The sequence below is a fragment of the Penicillium hispanicum genome (genome assembly GCF_028827665.1).
Source record: "Penicillium hispanicum strain IBT 35686 chromosome Unknown utg000002l_segment0_segment0, whole genome shotgun sequence".
NCBI lineage: Eukaryota > Fungi > Ascomycota > Eurotiomycetes > Eurotiales > Aspergillaceae > Penicillium > Penicillium hispanicum.
The window spans coordinates 1,406,229-1,427,634 of NW_026623194.1; the positions used below are offsets into that span (position 1 = coordinate 1,406,229).

Consider the following 21,406-nt stretch of genomic DNA (forward strand, 5'->3'; position numbering starts at 1 on the left):
ATCTCTTGATCACTCTCGAACCTGATTGTTAATGTAAGTATAGTCCATAGTAGGGATTATTTCAAAGGATCCTTGTTGATGAGAGGATCCTTGTTGATGAGAGGATCCTTGTTGATGAGAGGATCCTTGTTGATGAGAGGATCCTTGTTGATGAGAGGATCCTTGTTGATGAGACTGGTATTTTTCCTTATACGAAGTTGAATAATAAGAGGTGGTGCATTTGCAACTGGGTCTTACCCTATCAGAATCAATCATCTTCCCCTACTATGCCTTTCCTTGGAAACGTGAGCAGGATCGAATGAACTGACCTAGTTATTCTACGTAGTCTCTTTTATCTAAACACACTTTCTGCATGGAGCATTTCACAATCAGGCAAGCAGAAGCCAGAGATGCGACGCTTCTACCAGCGGTGGAGCGCTCAGCAGCTGAAGCCTTTCTACAACTTCCCAATCTTGCATGGATCGCCACTGGAGCCACCCAATCAGTGGAGCAGCACTTGGAAACGATCAAGAGCGGGCTCGAATGGGTAGCGGTTGATGCTGAGGACAGCCCGATTGGATTCCTTAATGCAAATCTAGCCGACAGAAACCTCCACATACTTGAAGTCTCCGTTGCATCAAGCTATCAGGGCAAGGGAGTCGGTCGGAGACTGATGGAAACGGTGAGGCGATGGGCAGTCACTTCTGGCTGCTCATCTATTACTCTGATAACCTTTCGAAATGTGCCGTGGAATGAAGGGTTCTATAGGTCTCTGGGGTTTAGGATTTTGGAGCCGTCTGAGTTGACGCCTTCGCTGGATATTCTTATGAAGGACGAGGTCGATGCCGGCTTCTTGGTTGAGGAGAGATGTGCAATGTCTTTGCGTTTGGAGTAGTTTTATCAGCTTTTCCGCGTTATGGAGTCTTGATATATCTGGTCTCGGCGTGTGGATACTTACATGTATATCTCGGCTTTCTCGGTATCGGGTCTCATATAATAATCAGGCCTTCTCACTCAAGACTTGTGTCGTCAGCTGTCATTTGGCCGCTCAGCTTTTTACAAGAGTCAATTACGATCAATTTAGAACAACTTGATCAAACCAAGCCACGGAGTTACCTTGGTACCTTTCAATAGATATCATCGTATTACCTGGGCAAGATCAACTTGTAAAATCACGTACGAGAAAAGTTGTACATGTACATACTTTACTATATACCCACAAGTAGAGTAGAGCTTCTCCAAGACAGGCTACAGTATGAGGCTTTTAGTATACCTGGGTAGGTATATAATATGATAAGGGAGATCACGGCCCAGCGATCCGAACAATTTCCAAATCACTCGTATATTGGACTGGCAGTCTGTTCTTTTATTCGTTCGTGTTGGGATGAGAGCTCCTCGGCGATGTTGTTGATTCTAAACCTCAGACATATATTTCAGAATTCCACCCTCGGGCCAAGTAATTTGACCTTTTCTTATCTATATTCCAGCAACTACGTTCTTAATTTGCAGATGCTTGACTTCATACGTCTGACGACCATTGTTGGGGATTGTGGATTCTTCCTGCGCCATATATTGGCTACGAGTATGTGAAATCCACACCTATCGACCATCACACCACCCGATCACCACTGCACAGCACTGACCTAAGTAAATACCAGAGATTTCAGTAGAAAGGATATCCCTTCGTCCACTAAATCTCCAGCTCGGATCCCAAATCGTACGACGCCCCGATCTCTTATGCTGGCAACAGCCCGGCGCGCCAATCAGCACGCGCGAAACAATCAGCCCACGGCGTTCTTGGCGCGGATCGTCCGATCTTCCGCAACGCGAGGCCAGACTGTCCACTTTGTCACTTTGTCAGGTATATTTTGGTGGATACTGCTGCGTCTTGCTGGTCACCTAGCATATTTGCGTAGCTTGACGTTAGCCTGCGCCCTTTTCCAGAGCTCTGCATTGCTCTCGTTGGAGTTTTTCGCGGGTTCGCGCCACCTTGCATCTTCCGACTCGCTTCGCCGCACTCGCCGCTTTGACTGGTTTCCCACCTACAACAATTGTGATGGCTCGCAAGATGCGTTCCGCAGCGAGCCTGTTCTATGCAGCCGTCTTTGCCTTTATGGGCCTGGCGGACGCCAGCAGCCATGGCTCGCGGGATCTGGATACGATGAAATGCGCTGTAAGTCTGAGACTGCGAGTCCGGAGAACCGTGTCTGCGCTACTTCATGTACTCACAATTCCATGATCCCTCTAGATTGACCCATCCGCCATGGTCTCGGATGCGTGTGTCTCGTACGGTACCATCAACAAGCTCAACGATGAAATATACGGCCTTCTCCAGTCTATTACCTCCGAAACAGACTTCTTCTCCTACTACCGATTAAACCTGTTCAACAAAGAATGCCCGTTCTGGTCAGATTCCAATAGTATGTGTGGCAACATTGCCTGTTCTGTGAATACGATCGAGTCTGAGGAGGACATTCCGCCTACGTGGCGCGCCGAGGAACTCAGCAAACTGGAAGGCCCCAAAGCGAATCACCCACCGCGAGAGGTCCAGGCAGAACGGCCTAAGGAGCGACCGCTCCAGGGCATGCTTGGAGAAGGAGTTGGTGAAAGCTGTGTGGTCGAGTACGATGATGAATGCGACGACCGGGACTACTGTGTCCCCGAGGATGAAGGATCGGCCGGCAAGGGTGACTATGTCAGCTTGGTGGATAACCCCGAACGATTCACGGGCTACTCCGGAGAGGGCGCACGCCAAGTGTGGGACTCCATCTACCGTGAGAACTGTTTCATGAAGCCTACGGCCGAGGCCCTCGAGGATCAGTCGCTGAACATGCCCATGGGTGGACTTCAGGCTGCGTCGGACTTCCGGAACATGTTACACATGGAGGCTCAACGTCCGGATGGTCTGCCGTTGGATAACGAGTGCTTGGAGAAGCGAGTCTTCCACCGTCTGATCAGCGGCATGCATGCGTCCATCTCCACGCATCTCTGTTGGGACTACTTCAACCAGACAACGGGCCAGTGGCATCCCAACATGCAATGCTACAAAGAACGACTTCACGATCACCCAGAACGCATCTCGAACATGTACTTCAACTATGCGCTGGTGTCGCGCGCCGTGGCTAAGCTGCGGAAACACCTGCAGGGCTACAAGTTCTGTACCAGTGACCCGGCGCAAGATGCCCAAACCAAGCAACGCATCAACCAGCTCACCGATGTCCTATCCCGCCCGCCTCGGATCTTCAACGAGCAGGTCATGTTTCAGGACCCCAGCACGCTCGGTCTGAAGGAAGACTTCCGCAACCGCTTCCGCAACGTCAGCCGACTGATGGACTGCGTGGGCTGCGATAAATGTCGACTCTGGGGCAAGCTGCAGGTAAATGGGTATGGGACAGCTTTGAAGGTGCTGTTCGAGTACGACGAGACCAAGAACGGCGAGAACCCGCCTCTGCGTCGCACGGAGCTAGTCGCTCTGATCAATACCCTTGGCCGCATTTCTCACAGTCTGGCCGCGGCACGCAGCTTCCACGAGGCCCTTGAAGCAGGCCAGGACCACTCCTTTCCGCTTCACCACTCTGCTCCCGCCATCCCTAAGCAGGCCGAGACTACGTCCGAAGAGAAGGATAATCGGATCCTCTACCACGATGGTGTTGGTAATGTCTACTATACCGATGACGATCGAAAATGGTACTATCGTGATGCAAAAGATGAGAATGATCGTCTGCCTTGGGAACGACCCCCTCGCAAAGAAGGTGCCACTGCCCTGGACGATATCATGACGGAGTGGATCATCATTCGTGATACGTTCAAGTTCGTCCTTCGCAAGTGGATGGCCATCCCCAGTACACTGTAAGTTCACCCCGATAGGCGGGTACCCTCGCGCCCTTGACAGTCTTCCTGACGTTATCATCCAGTTTCGAGATTGTGGGCTACGAAGTCCATCGACTCTGGAACTACTGGCTGGGTCTGGCCGTGCCTCCTCGACCCTGGAAACTCAAGGCTCCTGGGTCGGTCGCTCGTCCTCAGCCAGCGGGCAACGGTCATAGCGATCTATGATCGATCCCATTGTTGCATCGGCATTTTCTGTACATACATGGCCGCTAGTTCTCCGGTGTTGGTGGGGTGTTTTGTTTTTAGGGTTAGAGAGCTGTATTTCAACTTGCATTTGGTAGCTTCGCTAATTTTCGCCTGTCTCTCTATCTTGTAGTTGGTCATTCTGGCTATTTATCACTCTCGGTGATCACATCGAAGGCCTCGGTACTTCCGAGAAGGGCAGCTGTAGCGCACCTTTCATAACTTGGGTTTTATGTGATTTGATATACGTTTTCTCTTGTATCGAAAATCATTTCGCTCGATAGTGAGGTCTAGACAGTCCAAATAGTCTCTGCTTAGGTTCCCCTCGGTCCCAGACGTACCCCAGATTCCGAGTTTGCCACCGCAGAGATTTCGCTGCGCACCCTTCAGCAAAGTCAATGCAAAGAAGAATGAGAAAGAACCAATACGATACTATCTCATCAGAATCCCCGGTTCATCAGACTTGGATTTGCAGTCGGCCTACCCAGTACAGACCACGGCGTCGTGTCTCTCCGGCATAAAGACGGGCGGCCAACGCCGACATCCTCGGCTTCTCCACTGCCGGGCCACATGCGACCTGCACTTACTCACTACTCACTCCAACTGCGCCTCTTCCCCATCATCGCTCCACCTCCCCATCCCTCCCCTTCCTGACTCGATGCACGGCTGCTGAGACTATGGCGTCGGTGTCGCCGCCAAAACCCTGGGAGCGAGCGGGCACTGCGGCTGGTGAGTTCCCCGTCTTTGTGTTCCTAGTCCCTGCTGCCAGGAGCGGTGAACCCATCTCGAGTCATCCTCGATCGGTTTCCATCGAAGCCACCACCCCCGGATTTCTCTGACTGTCGCTATCTACAGGAAGCGCATTGTCGACCGTGCCCACCGCTGGGAGCCCGGCTGCTTCGACTGCAATGACCACAACTTCACCCTCCACGGCCAACCCCGCAACCTCAGCTGCAACCTCCACCGCCCCCGATCTCCCATCGCGCCCCAGCACTCTCAACTCCGTCGTCAACTCGGCCGCCTCCAACTACTCGCCCTACGGTGCCTCGCGCTTTGGATCTAGCCCCTATGGAGGCTACAGTGGCATCGGCGGCTATTCCTCGCCGTATTCCCGCTTCGGCGGCATGGGATCGATGTACGGTGGCTACGGAGGCTACGGAGGCATGTATGGTGGCATGGGTGGTATGGGCGGCATGGGAGGGATGTACGGTGGCATGCCTGGGCAGGATCCCAACGACCCCAACAGCCTGACCAACTCGTTCAGCCAGAGCACCCAAGCCACGTTCCAGATGATCGAAAGCATCGTCGGTGCGTTCGGGGGCTTCGCTCAGATGCTCGAGAGCACGTACATGGCTACGCACAGTTCGTTCTTTGGTAGGTTTCCCTTGTTTTAACCAGTATCTGAGTCAAGTCTGACATCTGGCAGCTATGGTGTCGGTCGCCGAACAGTTTGGCAACCTGCGCAACACCCTCGGCTCCGCGCTGGGGATCTTCACCATAATTCGGTGGTTCCGTACCCTGATTGCCAAACTTACTGGTCGGCCACCTCCAGCGGATGCCACTGCGCTGACGCCCGCGGCCTTTGCGTCCTTCATGGGCGGACGCACCTCGCCCGCTACCCTCCCCGATGGCTCACCGGCCCCGCCTAAGCCGTCGAAGAAGCCATTCTTCATGTTCCTCGTCGCCGTCTTCGGTCTCCCCTATCTCATGGGAAAGCTCATCAAGGCACTGGCTCGGTCGCAGGAGGAAGAGGCGCGCCGCCGCCAGCAGCTTGTCGGCCCCAACGGCGAGCCTCAGTCGGCCGCGCTGGATCCGTCCAAGCTGGACTTCTGCCGCGTCCTGTACGACTACACCCCCGAGACCCAGGAGAGCAACGGAATCGACCTTGCAGTGAAGAAAGGCGACATCGTCGCTGTGCTTAGCAAATCCGACCCGATGGGCAACGCCTCGGAATGGTGGCGCTGCCGTGCCCGTGACGGTCGTGTCGGCTACCTCCCCGGCCCCTACCTGGAGACTATCCAGCGCCGACCTACCCAGCAAGCCATCACAACCGGTAGCGAGCCGGCCTCTCGGACGAGCACCATGAAGGGCAGTGCTACCACCGGCCGCACCCAGAGCCTGTCTTCGATCCCGAAGCCTGCAAGCGACCAGCCTCCCGAGCTCAAGAGCAAGGTGGGCGATATCTCGCCCGAGAGCTTCCAAAAGAGCACATTCTATTCATGAGACAATTAAATGCTGCCCGGGCGCGGGCTTTAAACAGATTGGACCTGGTATGAAGTGCACCGTCGCGGCTCTTTATTTTCGTTTCCCTGTTTTCTTTTCTGCGTGTCCCCAGCCCGGCCAAAAACTCCTCCTCAGCATCCCCAACTCTTATACATACATCTTCCCTTCGAGCACAGCCGTGGCTTTGGATCGGGCCTGGAGTTTCGATATCTTCTTTACGATCTGCCGGCAGCCAACGGCAAGCTATTGACGACACCCATATTCCCGCGCGGAGACTCCTCACTTCCACCTTGAATGAGGCTCCGCTTATTTTCTTGACTTTATTGTTGGATTTGACCCGGACTGGACTGGAATGGTTTTAGCGATGGCATTTCTCTGGTTACATGTACCTTATTCATCTGGAATACATCTGTGTAATGGATCCGACCATTCACCCACACAACACGGCATTATCTTAGCTGACTGAGATCTGTAGTGCATAGTACGAGGTATACCGCATTCTGCACGATCGATACGTTCCACCGAGCACAAGTCCCAGCTGGGATTCCTCTTACTAGATTTGTTCCCACCGTCGACCAAGCGACGGGCATAGCCATTCTAGCCTACCAGTCCGATTCCATCCAAGTCGCGTGTCCAAGATAGAACGGGGCAGCGATGGACTCATACGCTCATATCCAGTACAGCACGGCCGCTCCCGCGTTGAACCACTCCACCCTGCTCGCTGGAGATCATGGATGTAGCCGTTGTCTATGTATCAGACACTTCAAGGGATGTAGGAACGCCAAGGACCAGAACAGACAAGTTGCCCTCCCTTCCTTTCCCTTCATTTCCTTCGAGAACCTCGGTACAGCTGTTGCGTATCCGAGTGAGCGAGTAAACGCACAAGCCAAACCGGACTGCACTGGCGCGAGTGGACGGGCCAGCGGAGCCTTGATTAATCCGGATAGCAGGACGAGGTGTCGGAATCTACGCAGTCTCATTCTTGAACGCGGTGCTTACGGTGGAAGACGTGGCGGATGCAGTGGAGAGGGAGGTGGGCGTGCTAATCCTGGGTGAGCATCGCGAGGTCGGATGTGGGTGATGACCGCTTCATTTATCCCTTCGACCGGGACTTGAGTCAGCGCAGAGACAATATCTAGTACAATGCAATGTTGGATACATATATTCGTCCCAGGCTGGAGGACAGATATGCCCGGGTGGTATTATGGACAGCGACATAGGGCTGGAACAGAGATCAACAACATCACCCCGGCCCCCACCGCCGTCTCAGGCAGTGGTGGGTGATGCACACGCTCGCGTTCATGCAACTGCAACTGCAACACCCCCTGATCTAATGGAATGGGATGGAGGCCTGACCAGCATCACATGGAAACACGGCCCACAATCAAATGAAAACGCCCCTGCTATGATTTTTGATCTCGATGTCCCTGACTGAATGCGTGTATACGTGAGGCATGGAAATGGAAGAGGGCAATGGGGAGACAAAAAAGAGAAATAGAAAGAGAAAGAGAAAAAGAAAGGCGAACAAAAATAAAAGCACGCTCCTGATGATGACACCGATGAGGGATGGACCATATACACAGATAAAGAAGACAGACACGCAGCCAGTTGACAGGAAATGGCATGGGGCAGCCAGAGACCGGTAGAATCACATCCCGAGTCCCTCGTGGTGGCTGATCTCTTGGTTGGGATCCTGCTCCCGCGCCCACTTGGACATGGTCCGGTTGAGCGTGTACTGCAGACCCTCGAGGCGGGTCTGGAACGTATCCAGGCGGTTCCAGTCGTCCGAGTGCGAGACGACTTCGCCGGGTGCATCGACATCGTCCCGGTGCGTCGGTCCTGGGATTGAAGCCGGTGCTGGGGCGGTCGTGGACACGGCTACGCCCATGGTAGCCGGGTGGTGAAGATGGTGAGAAGGGTGAGAAGGGTGAGAATGGTGAGGATGGTGAGAGTGGTGAGGGTGGTGAGCCGAGGCCACCAGGTCTGATGGGTGGTAGATGCGGCGTGACGGTGGGTTGGAGTGCATGCTCATCGGGTAGGACTGGTCGTCGTCCATGATGAGGTCCGGGAGGGAGTCGATATGATTAGGATCTGGCGAGGGCGTTAGAACGATCCTCTACTTCGTCGGTACTCACCGCGGTCAACCCGGCTAAAAGGAGAGCGATACCGTAATGCAGTGGATAGTTGGGTGTCTCCCGCGATGGAGAATGGAGCTCTGGCGGTGATACGGGGGTCGCTGCCGATGCTTCTTCCTCCGGTTCGGGCGTAAAGCAGGTCATATCGGAGGGAGTTTCTATAGGATGTGGTCAGTCAACGCCGTCGGCATGGGGAGATTGGGCATGGAGAACGTACGAGGCTCGGGGCTCTGCTGCTCCCCGACCTTATCTCGATTCTGTTCCCAGGACGAGCCGTAACGGCGAACGAAACGAGCGATGCGCTTGGAATCAACTTCTTGACCACCCACGCGAAAGGCCGTCTGCTTGCCGCGGGCGGCCCGCTTTTGCTTTTTGCGGATCATGAGATGGACCTCGCGTGCTTTAATATTCTTTCGAACGTGCCAGGCGGCCAGGCGATCTTTGTATTGCTTTTCTCTGAATTGAGCGGGCAGGTTAGGGCAAGCTGTTGCGTTATATAGACGGAGACGAAGATCGTGACGGGTAGTACATGGCATCGCAACAATACAGACAGGACAAGCAACAACGGAATTTCTATAGATTCAAAAGAAAGTGGTGCGATACGAGGCGTAGAACTTGTACTCCCGCTCCATGATGCGTTTCACATCGCGCAGTTTCAGTTGGTCGTTGCGGTAGAGTTGCTCGATGATGTCGCGATACTCGTGCCAGTCGTCGGAGCGGCGGGGCCGAAAGACGTTGGACGGCGGGCCGGCAGGCGTCGATTGGGGCGAGCGAGGCGTCGACGATGGCGGGAAAGGGTCCATGACGGCGATGAGGGCGGCGCAACGCAGCGCATCCGGGGCAGCACGCCGCGATTGGTTTTTATATTGGCAGGTTGACAAAGGAACGCAATGGAGCCCGGGGGAGCGACGAGGGAAAAGGGAAGGAGAAAAGGGACCACGCAGATCCAGGATGAGAGAAAATGGAAATGAAAATGAAAATAAAAATCGAAAATCGACAATCACAAAACACAGAAAAACGGCTGGGACGAGCAGCAGACCGAACGGGGGCCCTATGTATCTGGAGATGGCGCTAGGGCAGCAGAAACCGAAAAAGCACTAAAAATGCCCATCATCAGAAGAATGCGATCACCAGGCAACTTCTCAGATCAGGGCCGGGGCCAAGGAATCTCTCGACTACTGTTTGCGGCGACCTGCGGCGCGCGGACGCATCCTAGCTTCCCCGGCCAAATCAGCGCGCGCGCTGGTGCATGGCGTGGGCTCCAGCCCGGTGCAGCACTTGTCAGTGTCATGATCGTCAACGGCGGGACCACGCCCGGGAACGGGGCCTATGGGCCCATAGGCCCATAGGCCCATAGGCCGGTGGTCCTGGAGAAGGTCTCCGTGAGAGGGGCGAGGACGTGTCAGGATTTGAAATCCGTGGACCAACGCACCGGCCCGTCATGGCCGGAGAGTGTGATAAAGCGCAGAGACAAAAAAAGAAACGAATGGGCGTGTCGCCACGAGTGAGAGAGAGAGAGAGAGAGGAGACCGGGGGGAAGGAAGCCGGAGGTGGAGCTGAAAGTGTACTTTTGCCCGGAGCTCAACACTACTGTACAGCCTAGCCGAACTATTACATGCAGTGCACTGGCCGCAAATTGGATGCATTTTCCGCTGCCTTTCGCTCCTCGTGTCGCGCGGACTTGGGGATGTGAGGTTATTTGCCGTCGATCAACTCGAACCTCGTTCGATCGACCCTGGGAGTCTCGTTGGGAGAATTATACCGTATTGCAGATTGGATCCTTTTGCCCGTGCGAACCGGGAGCGGCCCGAAGCCTCCTTGACAGCTCTTTGTCGGCTCGCAGATTTCCGATTATTCACGAATGCGAGTATTCAGGACATCCCGAGCTGCGAAGATTTCTCCGATTGATCTTTCGCAGAACCCGACTCGCCGGGTCTCCAAGCCACCTTCGAACTCGGGTCTCCAGGGTGTGTGCCAGGATTCCGTGGTAATTTATTTCCAATTCTTGATGCTCATTGTCATGCTGTCTCTTGCCTTTTCCGTCCCCCTGCGCCAGTCCACCTTACCAAGTGGATAATGACGAGTCGCCCCCCTTTTCTTGCTCTTGCACTCGTGTCCGCATCGCCCACGCCAATCCTCGATGGATTTAGCCCTGCGCGGCCCGTCTGTAGCGGTAAGCGCGCACATCCCCGGTCCACGCCCACGCAAGGGTGGGTGGAGAGAGACCGTTGGAACATGCCTCGCCGTTGAGAGACAAGTGTCATCCCCAGCAATGCGACGGAAATAGCCAAGACACCCGGCGAGATTGCGATCAAGGGGGTGAAATCGTCGTGCGGTGCATACTTGACACTTGTGACGGAGTCGTGAAGGAGTTTGACCGAGGCGGCTGTGATTTCTTCTTCTCTCTTCCCCCCACGCATTCTTGCGCTTTGGTCTCGCGAGGCGTGCACGTCGACACATTAATCTTGGGGGCCTTTTCCACTCTCGCAACTCAGACCTCGGGTTGCTGGGTCAGCTGCGCGTCTGACGATGCTCCGACGACCTGATACTGCGCTCGAGGGACTTGCCTAGATGGTGTACTCTATGGTCGGCACTGATTGGGCGATGGTGACAAGGTCCTGAAGTACTGAATCTAACTAGGTACCGACCGAGCCTAGTCCATTGAAGACGCTGCCCCGTCGGAAAACGCCCGTCCTCGATCCAGGCCCGCCTGCGGTCCCAACTGTTCTGATTCTGAGTTCGGTGATGAGCTCGCCCAGTCTCCCAAGTGTCTCCCATCCACCCCCCTAGCACCCCCTAGCAAGAAACGGCCTGCAGTCGCCCGAGTCGCAACGCCTAGAACATGCAGGATGACAATAAGAAAAAAACAAAACAAAAACAAAGGCAAATCCAAAATCCAAATCATCAAATGACAGGAAGCTAAGAGATCAATGTGTCCGGTGGCAAGGCATCGAGGGCTGCAGTGATCGACGCGCTCGGGGAATGACATCCTAGTCCCCGATCAAAGAAAGGGTTCTGCGCATCTCGTACTTTTCCCGCAGTGGCGAAGGCGATAGTGAGGCACAAGGACATGAGCATAGGAACGATAGGAAGTACCGGGAGGACAAGGGGGGAAGTGGAGCGAAGACAATCGGGCATCCGTCCCTACTGCGTGCATGCTCCGGGGACTAACACTCGAACGGGTATCGATCGGAGCGTTCGGTGCCAAAATGCGGGGCGCGGTTGAGCTGCGGTTTCTGATCCTATCCCTCGACCCGTTGCGCTCGCTTTGATCCTCTCGCTCTTGGACCACTTGGGGGGATCATGCCGAGCCAAAGAGCAAAACGCACCAGCGGCACCCGGGTGCCGGCGTGAAGCAGGGTCCACTCCCACACGCCTAGGCGGCGGAGAAATCTACCGCGTCCATGGCCATAGGCCCACGGACCATCGTTCACCGGGTCGGATCGCATGCAGGTACTAGGATGTAGCGCGCAGACTGGATCAGAAATGAATTGTGGCGGCCACAAAAACGCTGCCGCAGGAGAGTATCGGAAGTGGATTCCTGTCGGCCCCGGAGAAGAGAAACAGGAGGAAGGTCCAGAAGCTTAGGCCAGATGCCAATGGAACGCCTTCCGCAGTCCACGAGCGACGGCTGCATCCAGCCGATGACAGGCGAAGGGGAGCTTGACGGTGCTTGGCCGATCGTAGATGCTTCCCTCCCCCCTCAAATGACGAGCGAATAAGGCGGGTGAAACTTGAGTAGGGCGTATATGCTGGGCCAGCTCGAGACAGCCATCAAGGGGGAGTTCCTTGAATGTGTCAAAAGTACGAGGCCCTGGAGGCGTGCATCCAAGTCATGCACTGTGCATCCCACGCCCAAGTGCCAACCGTCCGCAGGGGCTTGTTTCATGAAGAGTACAGGAGGCGAGGAATCTCGCATCATCCTTGGGATCTTAAAATTACAGCCTCCTTTCAGGGCCGAGGTTTGGCGGGGCTGGCCGTCGCCTGGCGGGTCGGGTCTGCAGCTGCCACGGCCGCAGCTGCGACAGCTGCCGTGTTGCTGGACCCGGCGCTGCCGGCGTTGCTCGCGTGCGCCAGCAGGAACTTGCAGCAAGTCAGCGTGTATTTGCAGGCGCGCGTCCACGTCTCGTCATTCTGGTTGAAACCAAGCTTAATACTGGCGTCACCGATGCGGTCACGCTTGATCTCGTAGGGAAGTCTCAGCCCTGGGGTAGCAGTGCCAGTCTGGCCCCGGCGGGGCGATGGCGCCGGAGCGGGAGCCGCTTCGACAAACTGGCCAAGCTGGCGTAGACACTCTAGGAACGCCACCATTCCAGCATCAAAGCGACGGTGGAGCCAAGGTAGATGGAGCGGCAGATCCCCCGACGAGAACAGGTCGGTTTGAGTAATCTTGGGTGCCAGGTTGTCCGTGACAGCTGTCCCGGCAGAATGCGCAGGATACTCAATCTTGTCGATCCGCGAGGTGGAGCCCAGCGGCCGCAACCGATAGCCCTGGAACTGAAAGCCCAGACGTTCTGCAATCGTAGCCAGGAGCAGACAAGTCTGGCCCCAAGCTGCATTGATTTCAGGCCACTCGACCGAGGGGTTGGCCAGCCGACCCAGCCGCAGCCCATTGATGGTACCGAAATATCCATCATGACCGATGCAAAACGCGTCATTGTACACATTGGTTCGTTGCAAGCGCTCGAGCTGTTGTGAGTCATGATCGTAACGCATGTTCAGTGCATCCCGCTCGGTTTGAAACTCTGCCAGGGTGAGGGCAAAGCCGTTACGGGCTCGCCAGAACATCTCTTCGTCCTCATCCAGCTGACGTGATTCCTCCTCCAAACCTGCAATCTCTTCGTCCAAAACAGCTTTTTCTCGCTCCAAAGCTTCCAGTTCTGCAAATGCCGCCTGTTCCGCGTCTAGACTTTCTTGCAGCGATTTCTCCGCCGATTCCAGTTCCTGTGCAGTCGGAACCGATGCATTCAAGCCTCTGAGGAAGGAGATATACGCATCCCGCTCTTTCGTCGCCCCAGCGAGTCGTTTCTGCAACCCTTCCACCAGCAGCTCCGTACATTCCACGCAAATGGGATGATCTATATCCGACCGCGCGGAAATGATCTCAAAGAGGCGGGTGGTCTTCTCAACCTGGTTGGAGAATGTCCCTTCCTCATGGCTGTGGCCGTGGCTGTGGTCCTGACCCTGGGAGCTTTTCCTCCTAGTCCGGGAGGGCAGAGAAGTTTCCACAGCTGGAGGCACTATTTGCGACTCCGTAAGCATCACAAATGACATATTTCCACTGTCGCCCCGTGGTAGTGCCGGCGGGTTAGACGGGCCGCCTGCCCGCGGAGCAGGGATAGATCTCCGATAGACTGGCCCCGTAGCATGTCGATTAGCTCGGTCATAGATTTCATGCCGTTCTGAGGGATAAGAGGCGCGTGCGGTAGAAGAGGCAGCTCCATGCTCGGGGAGTGTCTTGCCTGTGGAGTCTGGATCGGAGCTTTGGTTAGGATCATCCTGCGGCTCCGCGGGTCGGAGGAAAGCTTACTGACGAGCAGTTCAAACGCAGCTGGGTTGAGCGACTCGAGCGAGCCGTCCAGCTTCAACGGCGTCCGACACTTCTGGCAATACATGGCGTGGGAATTAGATCATTCCAGCGGCGGGTGCGGAGGTGGGGAGGTTGAGGTTTGGGATTTGGGGAGCTTCGGGAACGTCATGTCGTTTGTTTTTGGACGCCGCCCTTCGCTTTGCTTCTGCGCGCTTAGCCACCCGCCAGCAAACCTGCCTACACTCCTGGTCATTCTTCTACTGGAGATGATTGCAGACTGCAACCCGCTGAAAGCAACCACGATGCTCGTCTGAGCTGCATTTGAGCTCGAGTTCTTCACTTCGCCAACCTATCGCGCGCGTTCTGCGCGTTTCCAGCAGCTGATCCCCTTTACCACCAACCCTCACACCATGATTGGCAACACAGTCGACCCGACAAGCGATAACTTGGAGCGTCCTTTGAAACGACCGCGTCTCTCATTCACTCCCGGCTCCCCGGAGGAGCCGACGGAAGAATGGGATCTACAAGCAGCGCGCGACCAGAACAACCTGCGACTCAAATCTGTCTTCGAGGGAATATTCTCAAAATATGGCAAAGATTTTACGGAAGTAGGCGATGAGATCGATCTCGAGACGGGCAGAATCGTGGTCGACAATGGTCACCTTCTGGGCATGCGCGAGGAGCGTGATACCGGGGACCCGACGGCACAGGCATGGCTCTTCGAAGAGGGCCTGTCCGAAACAACCGACCAAAAGGACGAAGCACATAACCCGGAAACAGGTGATCTTGAAGACCGACCGCCTTCATCTCCGAACGGCAAGCGAGACGAACTACTGGACGGATCTGGGACCGAGGGCGAAGCTAACGCCGATTTGTTATGCGACTCTGCATTGGCCGGCGCCGAATCCGACTACCCGGATACCAGGCCTATCTCCAACTCACTAGACGTCTCGGAAGATGTCTTTAAGGATTCCGGGCCAACGGACCCTCTGTGGCAAGCCCCTGAGCTGCCCGCCATCTTCTCAACACCCACCAGTGAGGCGCGGCGCGCCAACGTGGCTGCCACCCCGCAGCTTCCACGCCTCACTAGGGAAGCTTCTCCACCAGGATCTGGCTCGCTTTGGACAGTGCCTCGCCGGGGCAGACCACGCACAGAGGGGAAGCCCAAAGCGACGCCGAGTAAAAGCCGGCCCCGGGCGAAGCGAAAGCATCATTCCAGCCCCGTGGCGCGCGACTGGTCCTTCACCAAAACGCCCGACGGCAACGAATCGGACGACCCGCTGCAGGAATACCAGCCCTCGCCTACGCCATTAAAGGCAAAGAATATCCGTGGCAAACGCCAGCAGCGCCCTTTGTCACAGACAGACCCCCAGCTTGAATCTCGCCAGTCGTCTCCTTATCCGGAGCGCGTTTCTCGTGACCAATCGGCTACGAAAGCTCAAGAGGACGGCCAAGGTCAAAACAACCACGCAGAAGAGGACAATAACGCCCCATTCGAGACGGCACCGGCTGCTGATAATGGTTTACAAAGCGATTCATCTACAAAGCCCCACTCCCACGTTCTCACCGCGGCGCCCGTGGAAAACACGCCCGTCACACCCAAGCGTCCCATGACACCCGACGAAACGAGACTAATAGTCTGTATGCGCTATGTTCAAGGCAAGAAATGGACGGAGATAATTGACGCTCTACCTGGCCGCAAACTGCCCCAGATTCATCGGTGGAACTATTTCCATTGGACTGATCGCCGCAAACACCCACCCAAACTCTCTGCGCCGTGGTCACTGACCGAACTGGAGACCTTGGCCAGCCTGAAAGATCAGCCGGGTCTTTCGTGGCCTGCGATTAAGGAGAAAGTGCCCCGTCGCTTGCAGGCCGAGATTGAATTTGAGTTGCTTCGTCTGTGGGTTGGAGATGAGGTATGGAAAGGCGAACAACGTCCCATGGCTGTACATGAAGGGGAGGCAGGTTCTCGTGAGGAGAAAGTAGAGGCGCCAGAGGCCCCTTTTGTAACCACACGGCGGCCCTCTGTCACTGGACTGTCGAAGACTGATCCACCTGTCTCAGCCCAAGAGTTCCCACGCCACTTCGAGGCGTTTATTGACGAGGATAACCCGCTTTCTGTCTTCAGTGAAGCGTCTTCTCCCTCTAAGCTATCTGCAATCTATATGGACAGTCCGGTTCCTAGCCGACAGGGTTCCAGGACGCCGAGCAGAGCATCTCCGGCGAAACGCATCAAACTAGCATTCTGATGCGCTTTCAGGTGCACTGCAGACTTTAATTAGTATCTTCGTCAACACATACCTTAGAAATAACTATAATGGAACAGCCATACCTTGTTTCATTCCTACTGGAAATCCTCGTCTCGTGCATTGAGGACGTCCGTAAGCTTGGTATCAACCGCTCCACCGACATCACCAGCCTTAGCCCAGAACCGCGAGAGGTGTCGCGATCCAGAGTCAGACAGCACCGTCACGATCCGATGGCCAGGGCCAAGCTTCTGCGCAGTCTTGACGGCAGCGAAACCTGCAACAACGAAGCAGCGTGAGCGATCCCTCCCAGAAAGTAAAAAAAAAAAGCATGGAACTCACAATTGACCGCACTGCTACTCCCAATGAAAATCCCATCCTTCTCCACGAGCCAGCGAGCCATCGCAAGCGCTTGCGCATCCGTCACACGAACCGCATCGTCAACCAGCTGCTTGCCAGCTTCGAAGTTCGCCGTCACGCGGTTGATACCGATTCCTTCGACGATGGTATCAATCTGTCGTCGCCGCCGTGTACCCTCCCGCTCCTTCAGATCGAACATCACGCCAAACCGCACGCGGTTATATAGCCCGCTTCCTTGCGGGTCCGCAAGCACAACAGTGAGCTTCGGAAGTAAAGGCTTCAGATAGCGCGCCACGCCAGAAATGGTTCCCCCGGTACCGGCGCCGGCCACAAACGCGTCCAGCCGGCCGTCACACTGGGCGTAGATTTCGGGCCCGCTGCCACCGTAGTGCGCGCGCCAGTTGGCTTCGTTCTCGAACTGGTCTGCGAAGAACCCGCGGCCGCGTTTGGGGGGTTGCGGCTCTGGCTCGGTGCCTTCTTTGTCTGTGAAGGGGACTGTGGTTGAGGCCGTGTGCGCGTGTGCGAGGGCCCGGGCACGGTTGACGAAGTTGTCCTTCTCGACGATCGGGGCCGGGGGCACCCGGTCGACTATTGCGCCGAGCTTGAGGAGGAGATTGGATTTCTCAATTGCCTGGTCTGAAGGCATGCAGCTGTTTTTTACGGGTTAGTTGGCGTCCGGCTGGGGATGAGGGAGGGCCGTATGTACATGTGCGCTAGATACCCCTTTGCTCGGGCGAGTGTTGCTAATGAGATGCCGGTTGATCCCGATGTACCCTCGTAGATGGTATCTCCTGAATAGGGTGTCAAGATGCGCTGTTCCTCGGCCTAGTGGGATATTAGTATCGATAGAGGGTGGATACGACGTATCGTGTAGAGGCGAACCATTTCAATCATGCTCAGCGCTACACGGTCCTTCGAGCTTTGGCCTGCGCCATTCAGGAACTGCATCATGAATAGTTAGGGATTATGCTCTGCGTGTGATCCCAAGACTGCATGCCTACCTCTGCCTTGGCCAGGATCTCACATCCGGTCTCGTCTGATAGTGACTTGATCCGGAACAAAGGCGTGTTGCCAATGCATCCCTGGATGCCCTCAACGATGGCCGGGGGCCCTGAGCGCGCAACGAGCGCATCTGATCGTGGCTTCGGCTCCGTCGACCTCTTACGCTGACGTTGCGACTCTAGCGTTTCTCTGCATACCAGTGCTAGGCAGATCCCGGCGACAAATGCGCTGCCAATGTATACTGCCGAATGGTCAGGCATTGGCTCTGTAGCTATCTGCAACTGCGTTTCTTAGGAGGTTGACAGAACGATTATGATGAAATGATTGGATAGGACGCTCGGGCCACTCGGGCCACGAGTTGTCGGCCAGATTTCCCAGGCATACTTGGCTACTTATCTTTACCTAGGTATAGAGACACCAAACAATTATGGGAGAAAATGATCGACTCTTTTACATACACTCTCAAGGAAGCTTCAGTATGGCTATCACTACAAGGACCAACCTTGGAAGGCATGTGATGCTGAGTCCAGTAGGGGCCAACATCGAGTCAGAAATGGACAACACGAGAGATCTCAATTTCGTGATTTCAAGGCACGTTGAGTCCCCTTGGCGTAAGCATATCTTAAAGTGGCCACCATCAATCTGGCAGCCGGCGACTGATTTTAATGCAATCTCTAGCAAGCTTCACCTGACTGATATTTCAAATGCTATCTTCTCTGCCTTCGCCTTTATTTGACAAACGGCTTCAGACTGTTCACCGTGTCGACAATACACTCCTTCAATGGTCGATAACTGATGCCCAAGACCTCCTTGGACTTGGTATTGTCATACCCATACCATCCTGTGGGAGGGAAGTCACCCGGCTTCAATGCGTCTCCCGTCGGCAAACCGTCTCGGAGTTCAGGGAATGCTTCCCGGATACATTCCACAATGTCCTTGTTGGAATACTGTCCTGGAGAAATACAGAACCGCTGACCAGCTGCCTCGGGCTTCTCGATTGCCAGAACATGCGCCAATGCCAGGTCACGGACATCCACCCACAGGAATACCCCAGTGAATGGGCAGCTATCCTTTGCTTTGCCAAAAGCAATGTCCCGAATGCGATCGTTGGAAGTATTCAGTCCATCAAGATCCTTGATATGATGAACTATAGGACCGTAGACCATGGTTGGGTTCATCTGACAAGTAATCATGTGTGTGAGTGTTGAGTACTTGGACCCTTTGGATAGTGTCGTGGGTTACTTTGTCTGACTTACGCTGGTGAGGGAATACTGAGGCTTCTCCTTTTCCACAAACTCCCATGCAGCTTTTTCCTAATTAATTATGGAGTGGTCAGCGTGGTGGTCGAACCCAGGTTAAATCTGTGAACTTACAGAGAAAACTTTGCTTGCGCGGTAGGCATTAAGCGGGCTCGAAGTAGCCTCTTCCCAGGTCATGTTGTTCCAATCCGCCTTGGTTGAGGGTTAGCAAGGGTATGGGTACGGGGTATGATTTCTCAGAGATTATTCATGTTACCTCTGTGAACGTATAGTTCTGGGGCTTGGAAAAGTCCAGAATTGCCGCGCCGGAAGATGTAATCACCACTCGCTTGACTGACGGAGCGTTGTCCTTGACGGCCTTGAGGAGACCAACAGTGCCATGGATAGCTGAAGCGCAATCTCATAAGCAAAGAGTCTTCCAGGTGGATTTTTGGGAAATATGGGGCACAAACCTGGATCCAGGAGATCCTTCTTAACATCCTGGACACGGAAATGGAACGGGCTGGCTGTATGGATTACAGCCTCAAAAGGCGGATCAGAAACGACAGCCTGGTTGAAGGCTGAATATCATATACAGTTCAACGCTTAGTTCACGTGGCCGTTCAAATGGGGACAAATCGACCAAGAGATAAAGAAACATACCATCGGGTGCAGAAATATCAGGCACAATCACAAAGTCCAGATTCTCCTTTGCGACCCCCGGGTGGGATGTCTTGATCTGCTCTGCCTTTTCCTGTGAGCGGACGGTGGTCACCACAGAATGCCCGCGTTTGAGCAGCGCATCGAGAATGTGAGCAGCAATGAAGCCACTTCCACCGGTAAGAAGAGTCCGCGTCATGGTTGCTGGCAAGTATCAATGCGTGAGAGGTTGCGCAAAAGTCCGGTCTGTCGCTGTAACTATATCTGTGTATTGTGGGAGGGAGAGTTTAGTATAGATCAAGTCTTCCTCGCGAAATCTATCCGGGGCTCTTGGTCCTACTTATATCAATTCTAACGGATGGGAATTATTTTGGTAGCTGGTCGCCAAGGCGCCGGCCCGGTGATGTGGTTTTCTTTGTTGGCTACCAAGATGGCCCTTGGCCCTGTAGAGAGACTCGGTTTTAAGACGTACCTGATATTATTTCCGGCCAAGGGAATCTATGGGTTAGGCTAAACGCTGGTCCCTACGGAGAGGCTCGGTTTTATAACGCATTTGACTATTATTTCCGGCTGAGGAAACCTATGGTTAGGCCAGACGCGAGCCCGACGGATGATCCTTTCCAGACATGTTTCCCTTGTCACACTTATTCTATAGATTGATCAATACCACAGCGTACACATACTACTGTAGATGTGGAGGCACTTTAGAGCTCAAGAGATCTGCCTATGCCCACTGCCCCTTCCCCTCGTTTTCGGACTTTCCCCAACTTGACGATTGTGTGCCAGGCCAATCTGATCGAAGGAAGCCTTGAGTTTGACATCCCGGCTTAGCATGAAAGTGGGGCCGCATGCAGGTATGTAGCATGAAATTCCTCCCGTTCGAGGATAATACGCCTGGGTATACTTCATTGTTATCAGCACTTTCGGTTTTCGACTTTCAACGTCGTAGACAAACGGCGATAACGTCTTTTGCTCTTATTGCAACAAAGCCGGTCCTTTATCCATCACAATAGTATTATCAGCTTGTCTTCCAAGGATTGCCTTTCTCTCTACAAAGAAGCCCCGAGACTCAGACCATCATTCCCATCGTGCGCTCCGTCTACCGCTCGATGGGGTTTCTCCAGATCACTGGCCATGGCATTGGCAAGGATCTGCAACAGACGGTGTTTACCGGCGTGAAAGGGTCCTTCTCCCTCCCGTCTGAGACTAAAAAGCGTTAGGTGCTCACTTAAATCAGGGCCCTGGGCACTAGGACGTACTGACCTCGCAGTCTTACGAAGATGGTGTCCTGCCTGACCTCAAAGAAGGGTTGTATATGGGGGTTGACCTGCCAGCGGAGGACCCAGTTTTTAGGCTTGGCGGTTCCTAATGGGAAGCAATGTCTGGCCTGATGCATCCTTGCTTCCCGAGGATGGATTTTGCAAGCCTGCTGAGTACCATGTCGCGCAGATGAAGCTCTCTATCAATGACCAGACTGATTGGGCGCACGCTAGAGCTGATGTTGCTGAAGAGCTAAACGACCAAAGAGACTAGATCTCATATATCTCCTGAGGTCCAGACAGAGTATGGCCTAAAGACTAGGGACCATGTAATCGAGCGGACATAAAATAAGGTTAAACCGAGGATAAATGGAGATAGAGGCATAAAATCTGATCTAATGCCGGAGAAATAATGGAGATAACGGCATAACTCTCACGTAACGCCGGGGCAATATCCAATCAGCCTCAGGCGCCCCATCATACCTGTCCACAATGCATATTGAACTGGCAAATAGCGAATGCGGCGCACGAAACCCAAGGATATAGTGAACGACGCGGAGTCTTGAAATATTACTAGTCAAAGTGGAATCACTTGCCGTATGGGAAGTTTTAGGCGATGTGAGTGTCATGATGAAGTGATGTCAGCTCAGAAATGCTTAAGTAGGGGCATTATAGGGCGGCTGGGCAGTCAAGCGGT

General features: G+C 54.4%; 8 protein-coding genes across 8 annotated transcripts; 4 read left to right on the forward strand and 4 right to left on the reverse strand.

Annotated features, from left to right (window-relative positions):
* Nucleotides 1-352: 352 nt before the first annotated feature.
* On the forward strand, nt 353-874 carry N7459_002231 (GNAT family N-acetyltransferase; the record flags this gene model as incomplete). Its single annotated transcript, XM_056941416.1, has 1 exon — nt 353-874. The coding sequence occupies one exon, from the start codon at nt 353-355 to the stop codon at nt 872-874; it is 522 nt and encodes a 173-aa protein (XP_056803271.1).
* Nucleotides 875-2,047: 1,173 nt separating this feature from the next.
* Nucleotides 2,048-4,035, forward strand: N7459_002232 (ER oxidoreductin; the record flags this gene model as incomplete). Its single annotated transcript, XM_056941417.1, has 3 exons — nt 2,048-2,152; nt 2,228-3,828; nt 3,894-4,035. 3 exons carry the CDS (start codon nt 2,048-2,050, stop codon nt 4,033-4,035), a joined length of 1,848 nt encoding a protein of 615 aa, XP_056803272.1.
* A 695-nt stretch (nt 4,036-4,730) lies between these two features.
* Nucleotides 4,731-6,276, forward strand: pex13 (peroxin PEX13; the record flags this gene model as incomplete). Its single annotated transcript, XM_056941418.1, has 3 exons — nt 4,731-4,782; nt 4,909-5,427; nt 5,480-6,276. The coding sequence occupies 3 exons, from the start codon at nt 4,731-4,733 to the stop codon at nt 6,274-6,276; spliced, it is 1,368 nt and encodes a 455-aa protein (XP_056803273.1).
* Nucleotides 6,277-7,924: 1,648 nt separating this feature from the next.
* N7459_002234 (Clr5 domain-containing protein) lies at nt 7,925-9,214 on the reverse strand (the record flags this gene model as incomplete). Its single annotated transcript, XM_056941419.1, has 4 exons — nt 7,925-8,367; nt 8,444-8,569; nt 8,629-8,867; nt 9,015-9,214. 4 exons carry the CDS (start codon nt 9,212-9,214, stop codon nt 7,925-7,927), a joined length of 1,008 nt encoding a protein of 335 aa, XP_056803274.1.
* A 3,148-nt stretch (nt 9,215-12,362) lies between these two features.
* Nucleotides 12,363-14,026, reverse strand: N7459_002235 (beclin 1; the record flags this gene model as incomplete). Its single annotated transcript, XM_056941420.1, has 2 exons — nt 12,363-13,882; nt 13,942-14,026. The coding sequence occupies 2 exons, from the start codon at nt 14,024-14,026 to the stop codon at nt 12,363-12,365; spliced, it is 1,605 nt and encodes a 534-aa protein (XP_056803275.1).
* A 325-nt stretch (nt 14,027-14,351) lies between these two features.
* N7459_002236 (Myb-like DNA-binding domain protein) lies at nt 14,352-16,193 on the forward strand (the record flags this gene model as incomplete). Its single annotated transcript, XM_056941421.1, has 1 exon — nt 14,352-16,193. One exon carries the CDS (start codon nt 14,352-14,354, stop codon nt 16,191-16,193), a length of 1,842 nt encoding a protein of 613 aa, XP_056803276.1.
* A 95-nt stretch (nt 16,194-16,288) lies between these two features.
* Nucleotides 16,289-17,812, reverse strand: N7459_002237 (putative cysteine synthase; the record flags this gene model as incomplete). The annotated part of the gene is made up of 5 exons (XM_056941422.1): nt 16,289-16,467; nt 16,533-17,200; nt 17,257-17,375; nt 17,433-17,492; nt 17,552-17,812. 5 exons carry the CDS (start codon nt 17,810-17,812, stop codon nt 16,289-16,291), a joined length of 1,287 nt encoding a protein of 428 aa, XP_056803277.1.
* A 468-nt stretch (nt 17,813-18,280) lies between these two features.
* Nucleotides 18,281-19,649, reverse strand: N7459_002238 (SDR family oxidoreductase; the record flags this gene model as incomplete). The annotated part of the gene is made up of 6 exons (XM_056941423.1): nt 18,281-18,730; nt 18,809-18,865; nt 18,926-19,003; nt 19,068-19,198; nt 19,264-19,371; nt 19,454-19,649. 6 exons carry the CDS (start codon nt 19,647-19,649, stop codon nt 18,281-18,283), a joined length of 1,020 nt encoding a protein of 339 aa, XP_056803278.1.
* Nucleotides 19,650-21,406: the final 1,757 nt, after the last annotated feature.